We start from the raw sequence: 25,154 nt of genomic DNA on the forward strand, positions 1-25,154 counted from the left end.
CCATAGTGAGACTGGTTGGCTGTTGGGCACTGTTGTTTGGTACATGAATTCCTTGGGGGAAAAAAATCAAGATTTATTTATTTGAAAGGCTTGAGTTACTGAGAGAGAGGGAGAGATCTTCTATCTGGTTCACTCCCCAGATGACCACAAAGGGACCAGCACTGGCTAGGCTGAAACCAGGAGCCAGAAGCTTCATCCCAATCTCCTATGTGGGTAGTGGGGGCCCAAACACTTGGGCCATCTTCTACTGCTTTCCCAGGCCAGAGCAGAGAGCTGGATCAGAAGAGGAGCAGCCGGGTCTTGAACCTGCGCCCATATGGGTTGCCAGTGCTTCAAACCAGGGCGTTAACCTGCTGCGCCACAGCACCAGCCCCTCAAATAATCCTTAAAAGCGATATTTTCAGGAAAATCGAATTCCCTTAGACCATATAAACTTTTTCCTAACATTATGGACTTTAGATAATTGTAGTGGAGTTGTCAAAACCAAGAATAATTATATTGCATCAATTTTTTTTAAGTTATATATTTGAAAGTCAGAGTTACACACAGAGAGAAGGAGAGGCAGAGAGAGAGACAGAAGTCTTTCATCTGCTGGTTTACTTCTCAAATGGCCACAATGGCCGGAGTTGCGCTTGATCCCATGCCAGGAGCCAGGAGCTTCTTCTGCATCTCCCACACAGTTGGAGGGGCCCAAGGATTTGGGCCATCTTCTACTGCTTTCCTAGGCCATTGCAGAGAGCTGGATTGGAAGTGGAGCAGCCACGACTGGAACTGGCACGCATATGGGATGTGGGAACTACAGGTGGCGGCTTTGCCCGGTACACCACAGTGCTGGCTCGTGCTTCAATATTAACTGAACTGTAGTTCTTAATACATTTCACAAATTTTCTCCCAAACGTCCTTTTATATTCTACAGTACATTTATTTATTTTTTTAAGGGAAAGGGTTTATTGGGGGAGCCCAACATACCAGATGGAAGGGGGTGTAGATGGAAAAGAGGGAGAAGGAGACTGTAAGAGAGAGAAAGATAGCCAGGTGTTCAGGAACAGGTTCTCTTAAAGCTTTACTGGGGTCTACATTATGTTTAATTACTTTGTCTCAGTCTTTGGACAATTCTGTATTCCTTTTTTTTTTCTTTTTCAGCATCTTCATAGTTCTTATGAGTTGTGTTTAGTTTTGTTTCATTTTAAAGTTTTTTTTTTCTTTTTTGAAGATTTATTTATTTATTTAAAAGAGTTACACAGAGAGAGAGAAGAAGGAGGGGGAGAGATAGAGAGTGAAAGAGGTCTTCCATCCGATAGTTCACTCCCCAAATGGCCGCAACGGCCAGAGCTGCGCAGATCTGAAGCCAGGAGCTTCCTCCTGGTCTCCCACCTGGGTGTAGGGGCTCAAGGACTTGGGGCATCTTCTACTGCTTTCCCAGGCCATAGCAGAGAGCTGGATCGGAAGAAGAGCAGCCGGGTCTTGAACCTGTGCCCATATGGGATGCCAGTGCTTCAGGCCAGGGCTTTAACCCGCTGCGCCACAGTGCTAGCACCAGTTTTAGTTTGTTTTTATGTATTTTTTGTGAATTTTAAAAATTTTTTTAGGAATTTATTTTCACTGTATGTGAAAGAGATACCTTTCATGCTCTTAGTCACTCCCTAAATGTCCATGGCTGAGGCTGGGCCAATATGAAGACAGGAGCCTAGAACTCAATCCAGGTCTCCCACAATTGTGGCTAGGATTCAAGTATCTGAGCCATCCTTGGGTGTGGGTTATCAGGAAGCTGGATCAGAAGTGGGGCAGGGACTCTGATTATGGGGGCATTCCAAATAGCAACTTAACCCCTGTGCCAGGTTCTTGTCTAATGAGTTGTGTCTGTAGAGTATGTTTTGGTTTGGGTTTCTTTGATGTTTCTTTCAAGATTCAATTGAATTTCTCCTTTTTTTTTTTTTTTTTTTTTTTAAGCTAGAATACCATCAAAGTGTTAATGGCCTTAACAGTCCATTTTACCAAGCAATACATGTTGTCAGTGTGTTTTATCGCTCATTTATAATTAAGCTATATAAGTTATGATAAGCTGTATGAGTTCCTACTGGGTTTTCTATTTACATGTTTTCCCATTGTATTTGATGTATTTCAATTTGACACTATAAAGATACTCTACTTTTCCTCTAAGGTTTGCCAGTTAGTTTTAGCATTCATTTCTGTATCTTATCTGCAACAGTTTGTATTGTGCCCTTTGCCTAGGGTTGACTTGACTTTTTAAAATGTAAACGGTTCTCTTTCGTTTAGTCATTATTGTATTTGTAACTTAAAACAACAGTTAAGAAAGGTTGATGCCTGGTGGACAGTTCAACATTTCTCTAACATGCATATTAACACTAATTAGGTTTTAGATTTTCGTTTGGTCATTAACCCTTTTGTGGGGCTTTATTGTACTATAAACTTTTTCCACAGTTTAAAAACAGTTATGGAAAACTTCCTATAATTCCCAGTGTTTTTTTTTTTTAATTTCATTTATTTATATCAAAGTTATTGAGGAGGAAAGACAGAGGTAGAGAAAAGAGACAGAGAGGATTCTCCATCCACTGGTTCACTGCCCAAATGACCGCAATGGTCCGGGCTGGCTGAGATTGAAGCCAGGAGCCTCATCCAGATCTCCCATTTGGGTGAAGGGACCAAGGTCCAGGCCATCCTCTTTTCCCAGGCACACCGACAGAAATGGATCAGAAGTGGAGCAGCAGAGATACAAACTGGTGCCCCTGTGGGATGCTGGCACTTCAGGTGTTAGTCCATCATACTATGCCACAACACTGGTCTCTTGTTATTAATTTTTAAAAAACATTTATTTGAAATACAGAGAGACATCTTTCATGTACCGTTTATTCCCCAAACTGCAGCAATATCTGTGGCTCATCCAGTCCAAATCCAGGAGCCTGGAACTCTCTGGGAGGTGGATCAGAAGCAGGGCTTAATCCAGTGTACCACCACCGTGCCAACCCCTAAATTAGTATTTTTTTTAGAAGTTTTGTTTGGGACATGGGGAAATGGCCTGTTTCCTCTGATTTATTTATTCATTTGAAAGGCAGAGTTAACAGAGAGGTAGACGCAGGAGCTTCTTCCAGGTCCCCCATGTGGGTGCAGGGACCAAAGCTTCTGGGCCATCTTCGACTGCTTTCCCAGGCCATAGCAGAGAACTGGATCACAAGAGGCTCCTGGCTTTGGATTAGTGCAGCTCTGGCTGTTGTGGCATCTGGGGAGTGAACCAGCAGTTGGAAGACCTCTCTCTCTCTCTCTTTCTTTCTTTGCCTCTCCTCTCTATAACTCTGCCTTTCAAATAAATAAATATTCAAAAAAACAAGGTAATGGTCAGGAATTGTTAAGTCTGTAGTGTTAAGTTAATGAAGAAATGAAAAATTTTAAAATATGAATAGCAGCCAGACTAAATTCACTTACAAATACTTTTGGCATGTTTAATCTGTTAATCTGATTTAACTGTGCCCTCTGCACTGGGTTCTTAAAATCTTGTAGCATGTTATAAAAATATAAGATCATTTTAGAAATATATAATAAGGTATTTATGGATTTAAAAAAAATCAGATCAGCTTTTAATCCATTCTGTTTCCCCCCCTCCTGTTTGAATAGGAATTAAAAAATATGTTGTTGGCCTCATTATCAAGACGTCATCTGATCCAACTTGTGTAGAGGTAAATTTTTTTTGGTAAATTATCCTGAGCATGCAGAATCATCTAAATATTAATTAACTCTTTGTTTAGATCTTACTTCTGTCATAGATGTATGAACGTGCATATTTACAGTACCATTTATAATTATCTCCCAGGAGAATATCTTATTTTATATTCCTTTGAGACCTATTTTAGCTCCTTATTTTGTCTTTTTTTCCCCCCTTCAGAAGGAAAAGGTGTATATTGGAAAGTTAAATATGATTCTTGTTCAGGTAAGCTTTAATTTAATTAATTGCTTTTCTTAGGAAAATTAAATGCTTTAGTTATTCTTATTTTGAACTAAATGTTAAAGCTTACTTTATCAAATAAAGGAGATGAACATCTTGAATATTTTGCCATGGTAGGGATCATCAAATACTATTGTGATTTGGGCTCCATATTGGGAGTCCATTAATTTTTTACTGTGACAGCATTTTGGAACCTTTGAGAAACTTCAAGCTTTTTGTATAATTCCTATGTAGAATTTTATTTTCCTGTTTTCTAGAGTAATGTCTCCCTTTTTTTCCACAGAAGATAGCCACTTAGCATGTTAGAACGTATTACTAGAGAATACCTGAAAGATCGCTAGCATCCCAGTCCATACTTTTCTAGCTTTTGTTAAAAGATATTCAGTCCCTATTTGCAGTGTCCTCACTTGCTAATTTGCATGTGTAGAGCCTTTCAATTTCAAAGTCCAAATTCCATTCAGTAATCTTCTTGCCCACCTGTTGTCACTTAAGTAAGAGTTTCTTGGATAAATTACACATATCTGTACACTAAATGTTGATGTGTATACATACTAGAGCTAGAGGAGACCATTAATTTAGAATAATGAATGGAGCTATGAGGTGTTTTAAGGCAGAGAACTGTATTATATAAAATGAGAGGAATTGAAAATTTTGCATATTTACTCCAGATTTTAGTAGTATGTGTTTATTTGAGAATTACTCTATTTACCTTTTCAGAATGAATGAAATTAACATTTAATGTCTTATTTTAGATACTGAAACAAGAATGGCCCAAACATTGGCCAACTTTCATCAGTGACATTGTTGGAGCAAGTAGGACCAGTGAAAGTCTTTGTCAGAATAATATGGTGATACTTAAGCTTTTGAGTGAAGAAGTATTTGATTTCTCTAGTGGACAGATAACTCAAGTGAAAGCTAAGCATTTAAAAGACAGGCAAGTAATTTTGTTTAGTATTTAAAAATAATTTGTTAAACTATTTCCAGCAATTTAAAAATAAATTTTAAATGTTCACAGAACTGTGATGGCTAATGTTGTAAGTTACCTGTAGTTTGACTACAAATAAAGAAATAGTCCTAAATTGCTTTAATCTAAATCCTGGAGGGTTGAGAAGTGTTAAAGATACCATACATCTTTCAGATCTCTTTAAAGGTTTCAAGGAAATCACTTACATCCATATGTCAGCTGAGTTTTTTTTTTTAAGGATTCATTTATTTATTTGAAAGAGATATATATATAGAGAGAGGAGAGATCTTCCGTCTGCTGATTCATTCCCCAGGTAGCCATAATGATCAGCACTGAGCCAGGCTAAAGCCAAGCACTTTATCTGGGTTTTCCACGTGGGTAGTAGAACCCCGACACTTGGGACATCTTCTGATGCTTTTCCCAGGCTGTTATCGGGGAATTGGATGAGAGGTGGAGCAGCTGGGACACTGGTGCACATATGGGATGCCAGGATTGCAAACTGCAGTTTAACACCACTATGCTACAACACCAGCCCCAGCTGAATTCTTATTATGTCTATTTCTTGTCAGTTCTCCAATAATTAAACATGCCAGTTTGACCTTTAGTAGTATACCAGGTTAAACTATTTGTACACTAGGGCTGGTGCTGTGGCATAGTGGGTAAAGCCGCTGCCTACAATCCCAGCATCCCATATGGAAGCCGATTCAAGTCCCAGTTGCTCCACTTCCAATCCAGCTCTCCACTATGACCTGGGAAAGCAGTAGAAGATGGCCCAAGGGGCTGGCGTCAGAGTGCAGTAGGTTACTCCTCTGCCTGTGGCGCTGGTGTCCCATATTCCCATATGGACACCGGTTCTGGTCCTAGCTGCTCCTTCTCCGATCCAGCTCTCTGCTGTGGCCTGGGAAAGCAGTGGAGGATGGCCCAAGTCCTTGGGCCCCTGCACCCGCATGCGATACCTGGAAAAAGTTCCTGGCTCCTGGCTCCAGATTGGCACAGCTCTGGCCATTACAACAGCCAATTTAGGAGTGAACCAGTGGATGAAAGCTCTCTCTCCCTACCTCTCCTCTTTCTGTATAACTCTGACTTTCAAATAAATAAATAATATAATATAAATGATATTTAATCACAAAGTACTGAAAACATTCCCCTTAAAATTAGAAATGAGATGGAGCTAGCTATGGCATAGTGAGCTAAGCCGCCACTTGTGGCACTGGCATCCAATATGGGTGCCAGTTCATGTCCCGGCTTCTCTACTTCTCATTTAAAAAAAAAAATAATAAAGTATATATACATTTCTTCCATTTAGTAACAAATTTGTTTTATTCTTTAAGAATACAAGATTTTGCTAAATAAGCTAAAGGATTTATCATTTTTTCTCTGAATTATTGTGAGCACATTTTGGGGTTTGGGCTGTACATTAGTTCTCCCTTTATCTGTCATTTGTTTTTCCATTGTTTCAATTGCCTGCTGTCAAACATGGCTGAAAATACTAAATGCAAAATACTTTGAAACATAATAACGGGCCAGTGTTGTGGTATAGTAGGTTAACCGTTACATGGGACACTGGTGTGCCATGTTAGCCCCTGGCCTCCTGGCTACTCTGCTTCTGATCCAGCTTCCTGCAGATGTGCCTAGGAAAGCAGGAAAAGATGGCCCAAGTACTTGGGCCCCTGCCACACAGGAGTTCCAGGCTCCTGGCTTTGACTTGGCCCAGCCCTGGCTGGGGCAGTCTTTTGGAGAGTGAACCAGCAGATTTCTGTCTTGCTGTAAATCTAAATTGCACATAATTCCGAGTTATGGGTTGAAATTTGTCCCTTGTCCCACCCAAGATAAGAATCATTCTTTCATTCAGCGTATCCACATTGTATGAGGATGAGCTGCTACTTACCCTTTAATCAGATTGTAGCTATCTAGAGTTTCAAATAGTCTTTTATGGTATTAGTGCTTACAGTGCAAGAGTAACCATGCTGGCAATTTGAATATGCCAAAGAGAAGCTGTTAGTGGTTGCAATAAGATATTGAGAGAAACTGCAATCATAACTTTTTAGTGCCTTATATTATTGTTAATCTGTATGTTTTTTGTATACTTAATATGTAAACTACATACTAATTGATACTTTATCACAAGTCTGTATATGGAAATAGGTAGAATATATAGGGGCTCAGTATTATTCATGGTTTCAGGCAACCACTAGGGATTGGAACATACCTCCTTTTGGGGAAGGGAGGAGCTACTCTATGTAATGCTATTTTGTTTGGAGAGTTTTCTTTCAAGTATGTGCATTAAAGAGAACAAAACTTGAGAAAACTTGAGAGATTATTGAAGGGATAAAATAAGAGTAAATGTGTCAAAAAACCAAACTCCTAAGAAATGAAGTTTTGTTTTTTTGTTTTTGTTTTTGTTTTTTTTGACAGTAGTCCTTTTAGGTGAGAATTAGAGAGTGCTTTTGGGTTTGTTTTTAAAGAATTATTTTTTGAATGGCAGAGTTACAGTCAGAGATGGAGAGAGAAAGAGAGAATGTCTAATAGCCATCCACCTGTTCATTTCCCAGATGGACACAACAGCCTGGACTGGGACAGGTGAAACCAGGACCTGGAATTCATTCAGGTCTCCCACATAGTGGCAGGTACCCAGCATCTTCTGCTGCCCTCTGTGGTGCATTAGCTGGGAGCTGGATTAGAACTGGAGTAGCTGGGACTTGACCAGTGGGATGCCAGTATTTCAGGCAGGAACCCAACCCGCTGTGCCAAAACTGGCCTTAGTGTTTGTAGTTTTAACAGCTTGCTTTTGATTGGTACTTTAAGTGTGTTGAAATTGAAGTCACTCAAGTTCTGACTGATGACAGGTCATTAAAATCATGAAATTTTTAATGATTTTATTAGTATATAAATGTGGTGTTTATTTGTCTTCTAAATTGGAACCTGTTATTCTTTTTTTAAGCATGTGCAATGAGTTCTCACAGATATTTCAGCTGTGTCAGTTTGTGATGGTAAGTGCTCTTAATTTGTTTTTTATTTCAAAACCAAGCCCTAAGAGGCTGTGTGCCTAGCTGCTGGGTCACTCCCCAAATGCTTGCAGCAGCTGAGGTTAGGGCAAGGCCAAAACCAGGAGCTGGGAAACTCAATCTGTGTCTTCTATTTGAGTGACAAGAAACCAGTTACTTCAGCCATCACTGCCGCCTCCCAGGATGTGCCTTAATTAGAAATTTAATGTATGGAACTGAAGTGCCTGCCCTTAGTTTCATTTTCAAAAATAAGTTATAGGAAAATAATATTTACAGATGTGTTTTTATTACAGGAAAATTCTCAAAATGCTCCACTTGTACATGCAACCTTGGAAACACTGCTCAGGTTTCTGAACTGGATTCCACTGGGATATATTTTTGAGACCAAGTTAATTAGCACATTAATTTATAAGGTAGTATGAATATATTTTGTTACTGCTTACTTGTATATATCCTTTTAAGTTGTAAAGATCTTTCTGCATAGCCAGTGTTTCTGAGGTGACAGTGCACAAAAGGAATGTTTCCATAATTATAGCTAGTAATTGAAATGAGTCAAATTCTGTGATTCTGCCACTTATATCCTATAATTTCATTTAATTTAAATGACAGACTTGATTATATTTAGTCACCTTTTCTGTTTTTCATTTATTTGAGAGGCTGGGAAAGAGACAAACTGCTCCCTTCTGTTGGGTCATTTCTCAGATTGCCCTCAAGGGCCTAGACTGGACCTCAGTTTAGGCATCCCACTTACTTGAAGCATTACCTGCTACTTCCCAGAAGCTGGGGAATCTTGGGAAGAGGCAGGACCTAAACCATGATACTCTTTAAAAAAAAAAAAAAGGAATGTTTGCATCCCAACAGTTCAGCCACTTAACCAGTCACCCCTTCACTCTCAGCTACATTCTTGTGTATATAGGATATTTATACTCATATCAAGCATTTCCTTCCAGTAAATTTGTTTAAAATGGAATTAGCAGGTCAATAGACATGTCCTTTTTTAAAAGATTTATTACTTGAAAAATAGGCAGAGTTACAGAGAAAAAGAGACATATCTCTTCTGTCTATTGGTTCATCCCCCAAATGGCCCTAACTGCAGGGACTGTTTCAAGCCAAAGCCAGCAGCCCAATATTCCGTACTAGTCTTGTACTGTTTTGCCAAATGCATAAACAGCTAGATTGGAAGCAGAGCAGGCAGGACTTGAATAGATACTCATGGCCCATATATGTCTATTTCTATCCCATTAAGTCTCAAGTTTTCAATTCTGCAACTATTTCTAGGACATATATTTAATTAAATGTTACTGTAAGTGGTATAGTTATTGTTCAATTTAAGTCTTTATAGGTGTCTTATGAATAGAATGTAATAGGCTAAGGCTTTTAATGCTTACCAAACTGCCACCCACTGATAGCTTTGCCACTTATATATTTTCTCCAAATTCATAGTATTCCTTAGATGATGGAATTTCCTTAAAATAATCTCTAAAATAAGGCATATCATTCACTTACCTATTTGACTGCTAACTTGTTTCTGATTGTTAAATCTTTTCCTTTCCTTAAAATGTTTATCTTAAGCATCATGTGCTTCAGCTATTTAATTTTATGTTTCTCTTTTTTAAAAATATAGTTCCTGAATGTTCCAATGTTTCGAAATGTCTCTCTGAAGTGCCTCACCGAGATTGCTGGTGTGAGTGTAAGCCAATATGAGGAACAATTTGTAACGCTATTTACACTGACAATGATGCAGCTAAAACAGGTAATAGTCTGCTATCTTGAAAATGGAACCATTTTTGTGCCTTAGAAAATGTTGGATTCAAGTTCAGATATTTTACCTCCATGTGTTACACATCAAGTGTATTGAGATATTGTGTTTTTATTTTTTTAAGATTTATTTATTTGAAAGAGTTCGAGAGAGAGAGAGAGAGGTCTTCCATCTGATGGTTCACTCCCCAGTTGGTTGCAGTGGCTGAAGCTGTGCCGATCCAAAGCCAGGAGCTTCCTCTGGGTCTCCCACACGGGTGCAGGTCCCAAGGACTTGGGCCATCTTCTACTGCAGTCCCAGGCCATAGCAGAGAGCTAGATAGGAAATGGAGCAGCCAGGTCTCGAGCTGGCACCCATATGGGATGCCGGCGCTGCAGGCCAAGGCGCCAACTCTGAAATATTGTGTTTCTATAAAATCAGTAGTAAAACAGAAGTTTTTAATGGGAACTGAAAATTACTTGAAGTAAAGGTTTTAGGTGTGTCAAAAGAATACATTTTTTAAAATTAAGATTTGTTTCTTTGAGAAACCGAGTTATAGAGAGAGAAATCTTACATCTGCTGGTTCACTCCCCAAATGGCCACAACAGCTATAGCTGAGCTGATCCGAAGCCAAGAGTCATGAGCGTTTTTGCGGTCTCCCATGTGGGTGCAAGGGCCCAAGGACTTGGACCATCTTCCACTGCTTTCCCAGACCATTAGCAGGGAGTTGGATTGGAAGTGGAGCAGTTGGGTCTTGAACCAGCACCAATATGGATGCTGTGCAGAAGCTTAACCTACTACACAACAGTGCCAGCCCCAACAATGTATTTTCTCCAGAATTTACAAGCTTTATCTTGCTGCAGAGATCAGACTAGATATTGGGAAACGTTTTCATTGTCGCTGAGAAAGGAAAAGTCTGATGGAAAAATTGAAAGACTATAATAGAGCTAGTTTCCCTGTAACCTTTCTTTTTGGAGAAAATCGAAAACCTAGGTCACAGAGAAATAAAAGGAGGCATAACAGAATGAGGAGTCCTCTTATGGCTTAATATTAATAAATGTGTATTGTGTAGGCTTACAGGTTTAAATTATAGTGTTTAATTTTTCAAAAATATTTTTGTTTTAATTTTTAAGTATTTATTTTAATTTACAGATGCTTCCTTTAAATACCAATATTCGACTAGCATATTCAAATGGAAAAGATGACGAACAGAACTTTATTCAAAACCTCAGTTTGTTTCTCTGCACCTTTCTTAAGGAACACGGTCAACTTATAGAAAAAAGATTAAATCTCAGGGAAACACTCATGGAGGTAGGCTTTTTGGAGTCTTTGGGTTCTGAAATGCTTTTCTGTATTAAAAAAACTCAAAAATATGATGCCTGTTACTTTCCCTGTGTGTGTGTGTGTGTGTGTGTGTATGAATGTATGTATATATGTGTATATCTATGTATGTGTGTATATATGCGTGTATATATGCGTATATACATATGTATATATTCGTGTGTGTGCATATATACATATACACACACAAATAATATATTTTGTCAGTTTTCAAATACAGTCAATAAGCTGAGTTTCTAATTTTCTGCATAAGGCTGTGTCTACTAATTTCTCATAAAAATAAATTCCTAAACAATATTACACATGTAACTTTACAAGCTAAATGTCCAAAAATATTTTATAATTAATTGAGGCATTCACATAAGTTTATCCATTTGGGTGTATGCAGTCAAGTAGCATTTTTTGTATAAGTATTAATATCTATTTCAAAACAGTTTTCATCAACCCTGAAGGAGATTGTGTACCCCTCAAACTAATCATTATCTCTGTAGTTTTCCTCAACCACTATAAACCATTTAGTTGGTTTCTGCCAGTGGACTTAGCTGTTCTGCTTTTTTCATCTAAATTTAGATCATACAGCCTGTGACTTTTGTGTATGGTTTCTGTGTCAGTTTGATGTATTTAAAGATTCCTCTGTTATATTCTTATCAATTATATTCTATTATATGAACATAACATCTTATTTATCAATTTACCTTTAAACATTTGGATTATTTCTGCACTTTGGCTATCATCAAAGGACTTTTACAAACAATGTTTTTAAGCTATTTGATTATAATACATAATGATCAACTTTTTAGGAGGTTGTTGGAAGTATGGTGGCATATGTCAGAAAAAGCACCATTTGTTTTCAGAGTTCATAGATTTGAGTAAGTAATGAAATCAAAGATGTATGAAATAAAACATTAATTTCCAATTAAAGTAGCAAGTGGAAGGTAATTTTGAGATTTGATAGTAAATACAAATTAACACTTTTGGTCTTACAGGCTCTTCATTATATGTTGCTGGTATCAGAAGTTGAAGAAACTGAAATCTTTAAGATTTGTCTTGAATACTGGAATCACTTGGCAGCTGAACTCTATAGAGAGAGCCCATTTTCTACATCTGCCTCTCCATTGCTGTCAGGAACTCAACATTTTGATGTTCCCCCCAGGAGACAGCTCTATCTGCCAGTGTTATCCAAGGTATGTATTCTTCCTGATGCTTACTGTGGTTTTGATTGCTATATGTAGATCCTTTTAATCTGGCTAATCTATCTAAATTAATAAGCTGTCAAAAGGATCCAACAACTTCTGCAGGAATTGTGAAAGCTGGAACCAGAAAGAATTTGATTTGGCCATGATTTTCAGAAGCAGTTTCTGTCCTTGCATCATCAACATCACTTGAGAATTTGTTGGGCATGCAAGTTCATTGGCCTTTCACTTTTGCATTGATAGAGAATGTGGAAAAGAGACACAGGAAACTGTTGCAATGAAATTTAAATTTTTGCCTTTATAGTTCACGTTTTTTATGTGATCAAGTAATAGCATTAAATATCTTTTTAACTTTTCTGGAAATTTTTTTTTGGCATGGTAATTTAAGTACATGCCTTGAGTTTTCCCCCTAAGTTTCTACATTTGTGGCTAATAGCATATAGCTAACAGATTTTCTTAATTGTCTTCTTGTTGGATAGGTCCGTTTATTGATGGTTAGTCGTATGGCGAAACCAGAGGAAGTATTGGTTGTAGAAAATGATCAGGGAGAAGTTGTGAGAGAATTCATGAAGGATACAGATTCCATAAATTTGTATAAAAATATGAGAGAAACATTAGGTAAGTTAAAACCTACTTTGAGATGGGAATAATTTTCAGAAAATGGGGTACACTGATGTTTTAAAGTAGCCATTTTTATTAATTTACTTTTTTTAATAAAAGTTTCTGGCTCATTGTGTTTTGCAATTGAAACATCTGAAATTTTTCTTTGTAGTTTATCTTACTCATCTGGATTATGTAGATACAGAAAGAATAATGACTGAAAAGCTTCACAATCAAGTGAATGGGACAGAGTGGTCATGGAAAAATTTGAATACATTGTGTTGGGCAATAGGCTCCATTAGTGGAGCCATGCATGAAGAGGATGAAAAACGATTTCTTGTTACTGTTATAAAGGTAAGCAAAGAATATATGTGAACTATAGCCATAAAATACTTTGTTAAGATAAATGACTTAAAATTGTCTTATTTTACAGGATCTATTAGGATTATGTGAACAGAAAAGAGGGAAAGATAATAAAGCTATTATTGCATCAAATATCATGTACATAGTAGGTCAATATCCAAGATTTTTGAGAGCTCACTGGAAATTTTTGAAGACTGTAGTTAACAAGCTGTTTGAATTCATGCATGGTAAATTATTCATTTAATTCAATATGTTTTAATTTTTTTTTAATTGAGCAAAATAGATGAATGTTTTTATTTTATTAGAGACCCATGATGGAGTCCAGGACATGGCTTGTGATACTTTTATTAAAATAGCTCAGAAGTGCCGCAGGCATTTTGTTCAAGTCCAGGTTGGAGAAGTAATGCCATTTATTGATGAAATTTTGAACAACATTAACACTATCATTTGTGATCTTCAGCCTCAACAGGTATGTAAAATGCTAAGCATGTAATTTTTAGAAAGTGATCCCTGTATTAATAAGAATTTAATGGAAATAAAATCCTACAGTTAAATTAATTGTAAGTTTTTGTGTTGACCTTTCATAGCAAGCCAGAAACTTAACAGTTGGTTTGCTAGACTATTGTCCTATGTAATATAGAGTGAGTGTGTTGTGTGATTTTCTTTACCAAAATGCATAAGTGTAAGCAAAGTCTGCTTTTTAAAATAGGTTCATACATTTTATGAAGCTGTGGGCTACATGATTGGTGCACAAACAGACCAGACAGTCCAAGAACATCTGATTGAAAAATACATGCTGCTCCCCAATCAAGTGTGGGATAGTATAATCCAGCAGGCAACCAAAGTAAGTTTTAGTTGGAATTGAAGAAGAAATTTGCAAATGTGATTTTTGTACTTTTGATATATACCATATATGCATATTCCTGATCCATAAGTGATTTTTGAAAAAATTAATATTTCCGTTTTCTTTTGTCTGAAAGGCAGACAGAGAGAGAGACAGGCAGTCAGAAATCTTCATCTGCTGGTTTACTCCCCAGCACCCAAGGCCAGCCACTCAATCTCAGTTGTGCATACGGGTGGTGGGTGCCCAAGCACTTAAGCCATAATCTTGATGCCTCCTAGGGTGCACATTAGGGAGGAAGCTGGATCAGAAATGAAAGAGCAAGACTCAAACCAGTTATTCCGATAAAAGATAACGCAACAAGTATCTAACCACTGTGCCTAATGCCTGCCCTCTCTCAAAAAACTTTTCTTAATTGTTTATGTGAAAATTTGAATGTTTTAGTCATTTTTGGTAATTGAAATGTTCTGTGTATGTTTTATCATATAGGATTGTAAGGGTTTGTGTAGAGAAGGTACTGGGTTTTCATTGAGTAGTTATGGGTAATTCTCAAGTGATGGGGTTTGTTTTTGTCTTTGCAGAATGTGGATATACTGAAAGATCCTGAAACAGTCAAACAGCTTGGTAGCATATTGAAGACAAATGTGAGAGCTTGTAAAGCTGTTGGACACCCTTTTGTAATTCAGCTTGGAAGAATTTACCTAGATATGCTTAATGTGTACAAGTGCCTCAGTGAAAATATTTCTGCAGCTATTCAGGCTAATGGTAGGTAATATAATGCTATATGTACAAAAATGTTTTATCTTCACTGGTTTAGGTTAACCAGTCAGTATTTCTGACAGGTTTAAATCAACTTTCCCATGTACCATATTACCCCTGATGTTTTCTTTTTTCAACAGTTGGATGTCCCCTTTTAAGATTATTCTTAATAATTACTTTCCTTTTAAATTTTATATACCTTTAGCTTTAAATTTTTGTAATAGTAAATGGTATCACTGTAAATTTTATTTGGTGAGTTAGATTCTACTTGTTTATGTTTCTTAGGTGAAATGGTTACAAAGCAACCATTGATTAGAAGTATGCGAACAGTAAAAAGGGAAACATTAAAGTTGATATCTGGTTGGGTAAGCCGGTCCAATGATCCACAAATGGTAAGAGAGATGTTTTGGGTTTCTTGGCTTTTTATTATAATGACTCATTCTCCAAAATATGTTTATCTCTTTATATGTGTGTATTGCCAATTTGAATATAATGTAGATGTCTATGTTTGATTATTTTATAGCTACTTAATATAAGATAAAGAGCTCATTACAATTTCTGTGGGTATGTAGGAAACAATTTAGATTTAACCTATGTGCAATTTTTGTATATCACAATTTTGAGATTAATTGTACAACTACAAAACTTTCCATAGATTGCCTATTCAGTAAGAAAGTCCCTTATGCTGGGCCCACGCTGTGGGGTAGTGGGTAAAGCCAATACCTGCAGTGCTGGCATCCCATATGGGCGCCTGTTTGTGTCCTGGGTGCCCCGCTTTCGATCCAGCTCACTGCTAATGTGCCTGGGAAAGCAACAGAAGATGGCCCAAGTCCTTGGGCTCCCACATGGGAGAATCAGAAGAAGCTCTAGGCACCTGGCTTCAGATAGCTCAGCTCCAGCAGTTGCGGCCAGTTTGAGGGGTAAACTGGCAAATAGAAGAACTCTGGCTTTCAGATAAATAAATAAATAAATAAGTAAGTAAGTAAATCTTTTAAAAAATTAAATTTTTTTCAGTGTATGATTCATGAAAATTTTCAAGTTTTTCCTTGTTTTTTTTTTTTTTATTTCTTATATTTGATAAACAGCAAGAGAGAGGGGTATCTTCTGACTTGTACCCCTAAAATTCTGATACTGCTCCTTGATAAGGAAATATTTTTCAGGATATTTGTTGAAGTGTAACTCACAAAGTGTTTTTAAAGGAGCTAAACTGAGCATTAAAAGGTTTTGAAAGTGTGTTTTAGCCGGCACCTCGGCTCACTAGGCTAATCCTCCGCCTTGCGGCACCGGCACACCGGGTTCTAGTCCCGGTCGGGGTGCCGGATTCTGTCCCAGTTGCCCCTCTTCCAGGCCAGCTCTCTGCTGTGGCCCAGGAGTGCAGTGGAGGATGGCCCAAGTGCTTGGGCCCTGCACCCCATGGGAGACCAGGAAAAGCACCTGGCTCCTGGCTCCTGCCTTCGGATCATCGCAGTGCGCCAGCTGTAGCGGCCATTGGGGGATGAACCAATGGAAAAGGAAGACCTTTCTCTCTGTCTGTCTCTCTCACTGTCCACTCTGCCTGTCAAAAAAAAAAAAAAAAAAAAGTGTTTTATGTCATCGGAAGTGTATTTCGAAATTGGAAATAGAAGATAGGATGAATTGAAGGAATTCTAAGATTTTAAATTTACAGTAACTTGGACAAATTTTGTGAGCACCGTAGTAAAAAAGGAATCAGGTAAGTTTATGTTTTAGGGAGTAAATTCAAGGATGTATTTTAAAAACTGGTTTGTAGCGAAAGTCAGTGTTGGTGGAAATGAGTCCATTCTAGTTTTAGAGACACCAAATGGGTAGTAATTAGAAATTATCTTTCAAATATTGTTTTGTATTATTGGACACTACTATAACAACATGGGTTGTATTTTTTGTGTCTTAGTAGAGAACTGTTGTTTGTTAATTATTTATTTATTTGAAACTCAGAGTTAGGGAGAGAGTTTACCAAATGGCTACAACAGCCAGGCCTGGGCCAGGCCCAAACCAGTCTTCCAAGTGAGTGGTAAGGGCCCAAATACTTCTGCTTTCCCAGGAACAGATGGCAGGGAGCTGGTTCAGAAACTGAGCAGCCAGGACTTGAAACTGTCCTCTGGTAAGGAATGTTATTGTTGCAAGCAGTGGCTTAACCTGCTGGACCACAACACTGGCCCCTTCACTTTCTTTAGAATATATTTGAACTACACTGTATCCATGACTGATCCTAATCTTTCTTTCTCTGGTAACTTGTTTAATGTAGACAAACCTGATAAACACACAGGATCTCCCATTTTCAGCAGATTTGATCAACCTAAATCTTTTGATAAGAATAACCTAGTTGTTATGATAGCAAGTGCCTGGATTAAATCTGATTTTCCTTATTTTTTATTACCCCAACAGGTAGCTGAAAATTTTGTTCCTCCTCTGTTGGATGCAGTTCTCATTGATTATCAGAGAAATGTCCCAGCTGCTAGAGAACCAGAAGTGCTTAGTACCATGGCCATTATTGTCAACAAATTAGGAGGACATATAACAGCTGAAATACCTCAAATATTTGATGCTGTTTTTGAATGCACATTGAATATGATAAATAAGGTATGTGATTTACATTTTAATTACATAATGAAAAATGTTGCTCTATATCCTTAACTCTTGAAAGTGTCATTGTTATCTGAGAGTATTGTAGTTTTAAGGCCCTGGAGTTAAATATTTGAATTTCCAAATCAGGAAAGGAAAATACATTTTAACTTTGAAACACCTAGCATGTATTAAACTTGCAGCATATCAGCCTTTATTTTTTTAAGGATTAAATTGTATTTATAGGTTTAAATAAATGAAAATGCAGTCCAGATTTTCAGTTAGAAACATGAATAATTTGCCGATAATAAATTGAAAAATACATTATTCCTGAAGAGAAAAGCTTTGATGTATGTGTACAGATTTACACAGTTGCTAACTTTTAATATAGTGGTCCCAAAGTAACAAAACCAAAATTGGTGATAATCTCAAGAATTTGGTATTTTTATGTGGTTTTGATGACCTCTCTTCATTTAATAAGGTGACTTTCATTTTTCAATTTGATAATTCATGCATACAGTCTTAGTTATTTAATTTTTTAATAAATGTGAAACTCTTTTGTTTGAGTTTCTCTTAGGAAGCAGTATATTACAGGGTAAGAGGACAACACCAATCATACTGAATTAAGGCTTGACTGTTGCTTCCCATTTAACAGAACTAAGGTGATGAAATGTTTTATCCCCATTATTTATTTTTAGGACTTTGAAGAATATCCTGAACACAGAACAAACTTTTTCTTACTACTTCAAGCTGTCAATTCTCATTGTTTCCCAGCATTTCTAGCTATTCCACCTGCACAGTTTAAGCTTGTTCTGGATTCCATCATTTGGGCTTTCAAACATACTATGAGGAATGTTGCAGATACAGGTAAATACATAGAAAAGATGTCCTTTTGTTCATCTGCCTTCCATTTTAAAAACGTACATTGTATTCTCCCTCTCTGATCTACCGTGTTACCAAAAATAAATTGCTCACTTACGTATTTGAAAGAGTTAGAACTTTTACCTGCTGATTCACTCCCCAGATGGTCTCAATGGCTGTGGCTGGAGCAAGCCAAAGCCGGAAGCTAGGACTTTCTCTGGGTCTCCCACATGGGAAGCAGGGGCTTCCCAGACTGTATGAGCTTCCAGCTCATTAGTTACTTGGAATCTCTGTTTTCAATTTGCAGTCTATTCAAATTACCTTTTTAATAATCACTACAAACAGAAGAGTATTAATGGTGGTAATTTCTATTAGCATTGTTGTTATAATCTCTTACTGTGCCTAATTTTTAAATTTATATCATAGATGAAGGAAAAAGCATAGTACACAGAGGGTTTGATATTTTATATGTAGTTTCTAAAGACATGTACTAATGTCCTTCGAACATAAAATATGCCCCATAGATAACAGGGTTGGCTTGGAGCTACTTTATGTATTCTTAAGGATAGTTGTTTGATAAAACTTCACCACTATATGGAAAAGAGAAGAACACAGACTTTATCGTCAACTAAGAGCTCTGTGAAGTTCAAGATACTTTTATAAGCAAAGATAACCAAGGGCTTTCACTGCAACAGAGCGGGTTAAAGCCCTGGCCTGAAGAGCCAGCATCTCATGGGTGCCGGTTCAAGTCCCGTCTTCTCTACTTCTGATCCACCTCTTTGCTATGGCCTGGGAAAGCAGTAGAAGATGGCCCAAATCCTTGGGGTATCATTTCTGCTGTGAATCATCATTCTTCTTAATTAGGGCACGAAATAATTAAATTTGTGGATGGAGACCAGCATTGTGGCATAGTGGGTAAAGCTGTTGCTTGTGATGCTAACATCCCATATGGGCACTGCTTTGAGTCCTGGCTGCTTCACTTCCAATCGAGCTCTCTCTTATTTTTCTTAAGGTGAACAAATTTCATGTTTTCCCATATACAGATTTAGGAGCTAGTAATACTTACCACACTACCCTCACTTTATCCATGCTCCCACTTTCCTTCCTCCTTCCTTTCCCATTCCTTTAATTTTGAGATGATCTACACTCAGTCTAGTTTATACTCATAAGATTAACCCTACACTAAGTAAAGAATTCACATAGTAAGAAGAAAAAAACACTGTTCCTCAACAGTAGAGACAAGGGCTGTAAAGGGATCAAAGCTGAAAATTTCGATTTCATTCCTACACATTACTAATAGTTACCTATGTTTTTATTTTATCTATTACTACTTTCATTCTTTTTTCAGTAATATCCCATGCATTATATATACTGTAATTTCTTTATCCAGTCATCAGTTGATGGACACCTGGGTTGATTTCATATCTGTGTTCTTTTTTTTTCTTTTTTTTTTTTTTCTTTTGACAGAGTGGATAGTGAGAGAGAGAGAAAGAGAGAAAGGGCTTCCCTTGCCGTTGGGTGACCCCCCCCCAATGGCCCTCGCGGCCGGCGCAACGCGCTGATCCGATGGCAGGAGCCAGGTACTCATCCTGGTCTCCCAAGGGGTGCAGGGCCCAAGCACTTGGGCCATCCTCCACTGCACTCCCTGGCCACAGCAGAGAGCTGGCCTGGAAGAGGGGCAACCGGGGCAGAATCCGGCACCCTGAGTGGACTAGAACCCGGTGTGCCGGCGCCGCAAGGCAGAGGATTAGCCTAGTGAGCCACAGCACCGGCCAATTGCATATCTTAGCTGTTGTGAATTCGCTGCAGACACATCTCTTCTTAAAAGAAGTTTTTGTGGCATTCTTGTGGACAAAGACTTTATAAACAGTGCAAACAATAAATGTTCTTTTGCAACCCAGAACTTGTTGTTCAGTATGTTTTGATACATATAAGAAGAAATACTATGATACTTAGGACTGTTAAAAGCCACAAAGGTGGTTTCAGGACTGAATAGCTGATTATTAAAAAGTATATGATAGGGCTCAGTGCCGGCATCCCATATGAGAGCTCTTCGGTCCCGGCTGCCACACTTCCTATCCAGCTTTTTCTGCAAAACTAATATGAAGCTCTGAATTTGGCATGGCTGACTCCTAGCCATTGCAGTGTGAACCAGTGGATGGAAGACCTCCCTCTCTCTAATTCTCTAATTCTTTCAAACAAATAGATTTTTTTTGTAAAAAGAACAAGTTTATAAATTTAAGTTTGTCTAGTATTAGGCAATTTTGAAAAGCTCCTTTTTTTTTTTTAAAGATTTATTTACTTATTTATTTGAAAGGCAGAGAGAGAGAGGTCTTCCATCTGCTGGTTCAGTCCCCAGTTGGCCACAATGTCTGGAGCTGGGCCGATCCGAAGCCAGGAGCTTCCTTCAGGTCTCCCACACAGATCAGGGGCCCAAGAATTTGGGCCATCTTCTACTGCTTTCCCAGGCCATAGCTGAGTGCTGGATTGGAAGTGGAGCAGCCAGGACTTGAACCGGCGCCCATATGGGATGCCGGCACTGCAGGCAGCAGCTTTTCCCGCTAGGCCACGGTGCCAGCCCTGAAAAGCTCTTACCAATGTTGGTAGAAGACATGTTATTTTGGCTCAGAATTAGTTATGTGTGTTCTGTGGAGGGAATAAAAATTTCAGATTTTTTTCCCCTGGTGTATTTATTTGAAAGGGAGACCACCTGCCATCAGGGTGGAGGGACGAGTCTACTGTTTTAGTACCCAAACGGCTGCAGCCACCTGTCAGGAGCCAGGGACTCCATGCTCATCTTGCACATGGGAGGCCAGGACCCAAGAACTTGGGTCATCCGAAATGGAGTAGCCGAGATTCTGGGATGCCAGCATTGCAAGTCAGGCTTAACTCATTGTGCCATGATACTTGCCCCTAGAACTGAAGCTTTAATAGCCTTCTCCCCTATAAAAAATAGCCTCCCATAGATGCACACAGAAAATGAGTTACTTATTTGCAAGCTGCTGATTGCTTTGTGACAATAAACTTTGCATTAAGAATCAGTGATTTCATGGTTCTTCCACTGAGACTTCAACATAAATTTGATTTTGGTTTTCATTCAATTTTGGTAGAATTCACCTTGTTTTCATGAGATCTCTTTTCAAACAAATGTCTTACCCTTTTTAGTGCTTAGATCCTGTTGACATGTTGTAGCAAGTCATTGTGAGTTTATTTTTCTGTAATGTAATTCTGGAATCACTTGTAGTTTTTTCATAAAACACATTTCCTTTGAACTTTCTTGAAGATGTCTCAATTTTGTTGTCATGGTTTTGTTTGCATGATTAAAGTCTATAATAACTTCATTTTGGTGCTCTACATCTTTCAGGCTTACAAATACTTTTTACACTCTTACAAAATGTTGCACAAGAAGAAGCTGCTGCCCAGAGTTTCTATCAGACTTATTTCTGTGATATTCTTCAGCATATCTTTTCTGTTGTGACAGACACCTCACATACTGCTGGTAAGAATTTGAAGCCATTTAAATGTTAAGTCTTTCATTGCTCTATTATATCTTAAGAGTTACTAATAATTTTCTTATCCACAGGTTTAACAATGCATGCATCAATACTTGCATATATGTTTAATTTGGTTGAAGAAGGCAAAATAAGTACACCATTAAATCCTGGGAACCCAGTGAACAACCAGATGTTTATTCAGGAATATGTGGCTAATCTCCTTAAATCTGCATTCCCTCATTTACAAGAGTAAACAATTTTTTATGAAATCTTAAATTCTTAAAATTATTGCTTCCAAAGTTTCTAGTTTAAAAATGATTGTTTAAACATTGTGTTTTGATTTGTAGTGCTCAAGTGAAGCTCTTTGTGACAGGACTTTTCAGCTTAAATCAGGATATTCCTGCTTTCAAGGAACATCTAAGGGATTTCTTAGTACAGATAAAGGTATGTATTTATTTGCTGTTGCAGAAATGTTAAGCTAAATAGGATTAATTAATTGTTGCGTTGGAAAAAGAATCACTTCATTAATAACATAAAATGAATAAAGATTTAAAATACTACGGTCTTCCTGGTTGCCCCCCTTCCAGGCCAGCTCTCTGCTATGTCCAGAGAGTGCAATGGAGGATGGCCCAAGTGCTTGGGCACCCACACCCACATGGGAGACCAGGAAGAAGCACCTGGCTCCTGGATTTGGATCGGCGCAGCGCGCCAGCTGCAGCAGCCATTTGGGGGGTGAACAATGGAAGGAAGACCTTTCTCTCACTGTGCACTCTGCCTGTCCTAAAAAAAACCAAACAAACAAAAAAAAAAAATAAAAACCAAAAAACTACGGTCTTAGAGATCAAGGACTCTGAGACTCAATCAGAATGTTGTTTGAAGGGAGCTTATTTATGCATGACTATGAAGTAAGAATTGTTTTTGTAATATCTTCAATTTTTTCCCCCCAAAAAATAGTTTTTTTAATCTTTAATCTTTTACCTTTTTTACAAGATTTATTTATTTATTTGAAAGTCAGAGTTACACAGAGAGAAAAGGAGATGATGGTAGTGGGGTCTGGATCGGAAGTGGAACAGACAGGTTTCAGACAGTGCCTATATGGGATGTCATCACTGCAGGTGGCAACTTTACCCACTATCCCATAGCACCAGCCACCCCTACAGTTCATTTTGCTTAAATGTATAATATTAGCTAATAGGGGCTGACACTGTAGCATATCATGTAAAGCCACCACCTGCAGCACCAGCATTCCATAAGGATGCCAGTTCTAGTCCTGGCTGCTTGACTTCCGAACTAGCTCCCTGCTAATTTGCCTGGGAGGACAACCGAGGAAGGTCCAAGTACTTGTGCCCATGCACCCATGTGGGAGATCTGAAGAGACTCCTAGATCCTGGCTTCAGATGGGCCCAGTTCTGGCCATTGCAGCCATTTGGGGAGTGATCAGGATGGAAGATACTGGTCAATTTTTGTCTCTCTCGCTCTTTTCTCTCACTCAGGCTTTTAAAGAAGAAATATATGTATATTAGCAAATAATAGTGGGTTTTAAAGTATTTATTTGAAAGAATTAGAGAGAGTGGGGAGAGGACCACAAAGAAATGAGAGATCTTGCCTCCGGAGGTTTCTACTCTACATGGCCTCAATGGCAAGGCTTCTGAATCCAGGCGACAGGAGTCCTTGGTCCATCTTCTGCTTTCCCAGGCACATAGGCATGGAGCTGGGTCAGATTTGGAGCACCAAGGACTTGAACTGGTGCCCATAAATAGTCCTTTTTTTTTTTTTTTAAGATTTTTTTCATTTTTTAATGTGTTTTAATGTGCATTATCACTCTCTTACTGGCTACAGTAGATAGGGTTGAATTAGGCAAAGCCAGGCTTAACCCACTATGCCTCATAGTGGGCTCCCACAGTTTTCTTTTTCGAAAGGCAGGTTGAAGTTTACTCTGTTAATGTTTCAACTATCTGTTTCCACAGGAATTTGCAGGTGAGGACACGTCTGATCTGTTTTTGGAAGAAAGAGAAACAGCTCTTCGACAGGCTCAGGAAGAGAAACATAAACTTCAAATGTCTGTCCCTGGCATCCTTAATCCACATGAAATTCCGGAAGAAATGTGTGATTAAAATCCAAAATTATGCTGGGTTTATTTTTTTTTTTTCTCTGCAACTCTTGTTGGCAGTATAAAACAGCATCTGGATATTTGTCGACCAAAATGATGCCAATTTGTAAATTAAAATGTCACCTAGTGGCCCTTTTTCTTATGTGTTTTTTGTATAAGAAATTTTCTGTGAAATATCCTTCCATTGTTTAAGCTTTTGTTTTGGTCATCTTTATTTAGTTTGCATGAAGTTGAAAATTAAGGCATTTTTAAAATTTTACTTCATGCCCATTTTGTGGCTGGTCTGGGGGGAGGAGGCAAATTCAGTTTGAGCATATACTTGTAAATTCTGATGCAAAAATTATACAATTTTTCCTGTAAACAATACCGATTTTTAATTAGGGAGCATTTTCTTTCTAGCCTGTATTTCAGCCTAGAAGAAAAGTGAGTAAAACAAATTGCGTTGTTAAAAGGATTATAGTGCTGCATTGTCTAAAGTTAGCACCTCTTGGACTGAATCGTTTCTCTAGACTATGTGTATTACAAGTCTGTATGACAAGTTTGCAGCAAGATCATGTGCATATCATCCCATTGTAAAGCGACTTCAAAAAATATGGGAACACAGTTAGTTATTTTTACACAGTTCTTTTTGTTTTTGTGTGTGTGTGCTGTCGCTTGTCGACAACAGCTTTTTGTTTTCCTCAATGAGGAGTGTTGCTCATTTGTGAGCCTTCATTAACTCGAAGTGAAATGGTTAAAAATATTTATCCTGTTAGAATAGCCTGCATCTTTTTAACAACTCATTAAAAAACAAACAAAACAAAACTCTGGCTTTTGAGATGACTTATACTAATTTACATTGTTTACCAGGCTGTAGTGCTTTAAGAACACTACTTAAAAGCAAAATAAACTTGGTTTACATTAATTTTCCCTTTATTGGCTCAAAAGTTATTCCTGTACTAATGAGGATGGTTGTGTATAAGCATTCAAGTAACATTTTAAAATGAAGCTTGTCAGATGACATACAGTGTGATTTCTCAGGTAAGAGCCTGCAGGCAGGTGCTTAAAATGAAGTGCTCCTGATAGCTTCTGTTCTGTAGAAACCAGATCATAGGTCATCTTAAAGTGTGAACAAGTAAACGAAAATACATAAAAAGAAGAGGTTGCTCTAACCATGTCATGGGTTGTAAGACTCACCAAAGATACTGTTAGCTGGTAGTGTGTCTCATTCTGCATGGTATGTTAAATAATGTTACAGCATTTAGGGCTGTCTTAGATGTGAATTAAAGCAGTACAGAGACCAAGGCTGAGTTCATATTCAGGCTGCCCTTCATTTTCACTTAATTTTTTCAAATTTTTCATTTGTTT

General features: G+C 38.0%; 1 protein-coding gene and 1 non-coding gene across 5 annotated transcripts in view; both read left to right on the forward strand.

Moving 5' to 3' along the window:
• Positions 1–24,711, forward strand: part of XPO1 (exportin 1) — a 49,373-nt gene extending 24,662 nt beyond the window's left edge. For all 4 annotated transcript variants that reach the window (XM_002709852.5, XM_051838278.2, XM_070069081.2 and 1 more), the window contains 21 exons: positions 3,631–3,692; positions 3,899–3,943; positions 4,711–4,892; positions 7,864–7,912; positions 8,221–8,340; positions 9,552–9,680; positions 10,818–10,976; positions 11,993–12,190; positions 12,679–12,817; positions 12,972–13,153; positions 13,233–13,389; positions 13,468–13,631; positions 13,872–14,006; positions 14,585–14,768; positions 15,048–15,154; positions 17,166–17,360; positions 18,041–18,209; positions 21,568–21,702; positions 21,787–21,946; positions 22,045–22,141; positions 23,665–24,711. In XM_002709852.5, the coding sequence (XP_002709898.1) occupies positions 3,631–3,692; positions 3,899–3,943; positions 4,711–4,892; positions 7,864–7,912; positions 8,221–8,340; positions 9,552–9,680; positions 10,818–10,976; positions 11,993–12,190; positions 12,679–12,817; positions 12,972–13,153; positions 13,233–13,389; positions 13,468–13,631; positions 13,872–14,006; positions 14,585–14,768; positions 15,048–15,154; positions 17,166–17,360; positions 18,041–18,209; positions 21,568–21,702; positions 21,787–21,946; positions 22,045–22,141; positions 23,665–23,811 (2,915 nt within the window). In that variant the 3' untranslated portion in view covers positions 23,812–24,711. The remainder of the gene's footprint in view (positions 1–3,630; positions 3,693–3,898; positions 3,944–4,710; positions 4,893–7,863; positions 7,913–8,220; positions 8,341–9,551; positions 9,681–10,817; positions 10,977–11,992; positions 12,191–12,678; positions 12,818–12,971; positions 13,154–13,232; positions 13,390–13,467; positions 13,632–13,871; positions 14,007–14,584; positions 14,769–15,047; positions 15,155–17,165; positions 17,361–18,040; positions 18,210–21,567; positions 21,703–21,786; positions 21,947–22,044; positions 22,142–23,664) is intronic.
• On the forward strand, positions 20,017–20,148 carry LOC127490463 (small nucleolar RNA SNORA40). Its single transcript, XR_007918412.1, has one exon. It is a non-coding gene; the product is annotated as a small nucleolar RNA SNORA40 (small nucleolar RNA).
• Positions 24,712–25,154: the final 443 nt, after the last annotated feature.

Source organism: Oryctolagus cuniculus, chromosome 2, assembly GCF_051225735.1.
Source record: "Oryctolagus cuniculus isolate XC-2025 breed Fujian yellow rabbit chromosome 2, ASM5122573v1, whole genome shotgun sequence".
Taxonomy (NCBI): domain Eukaryota; kingdom Metazoa; phylum Chordata; class Mammalia; order Lagomorpha; family Leporidae; genus Oryctolagus; species Oryctolagus cuniculus.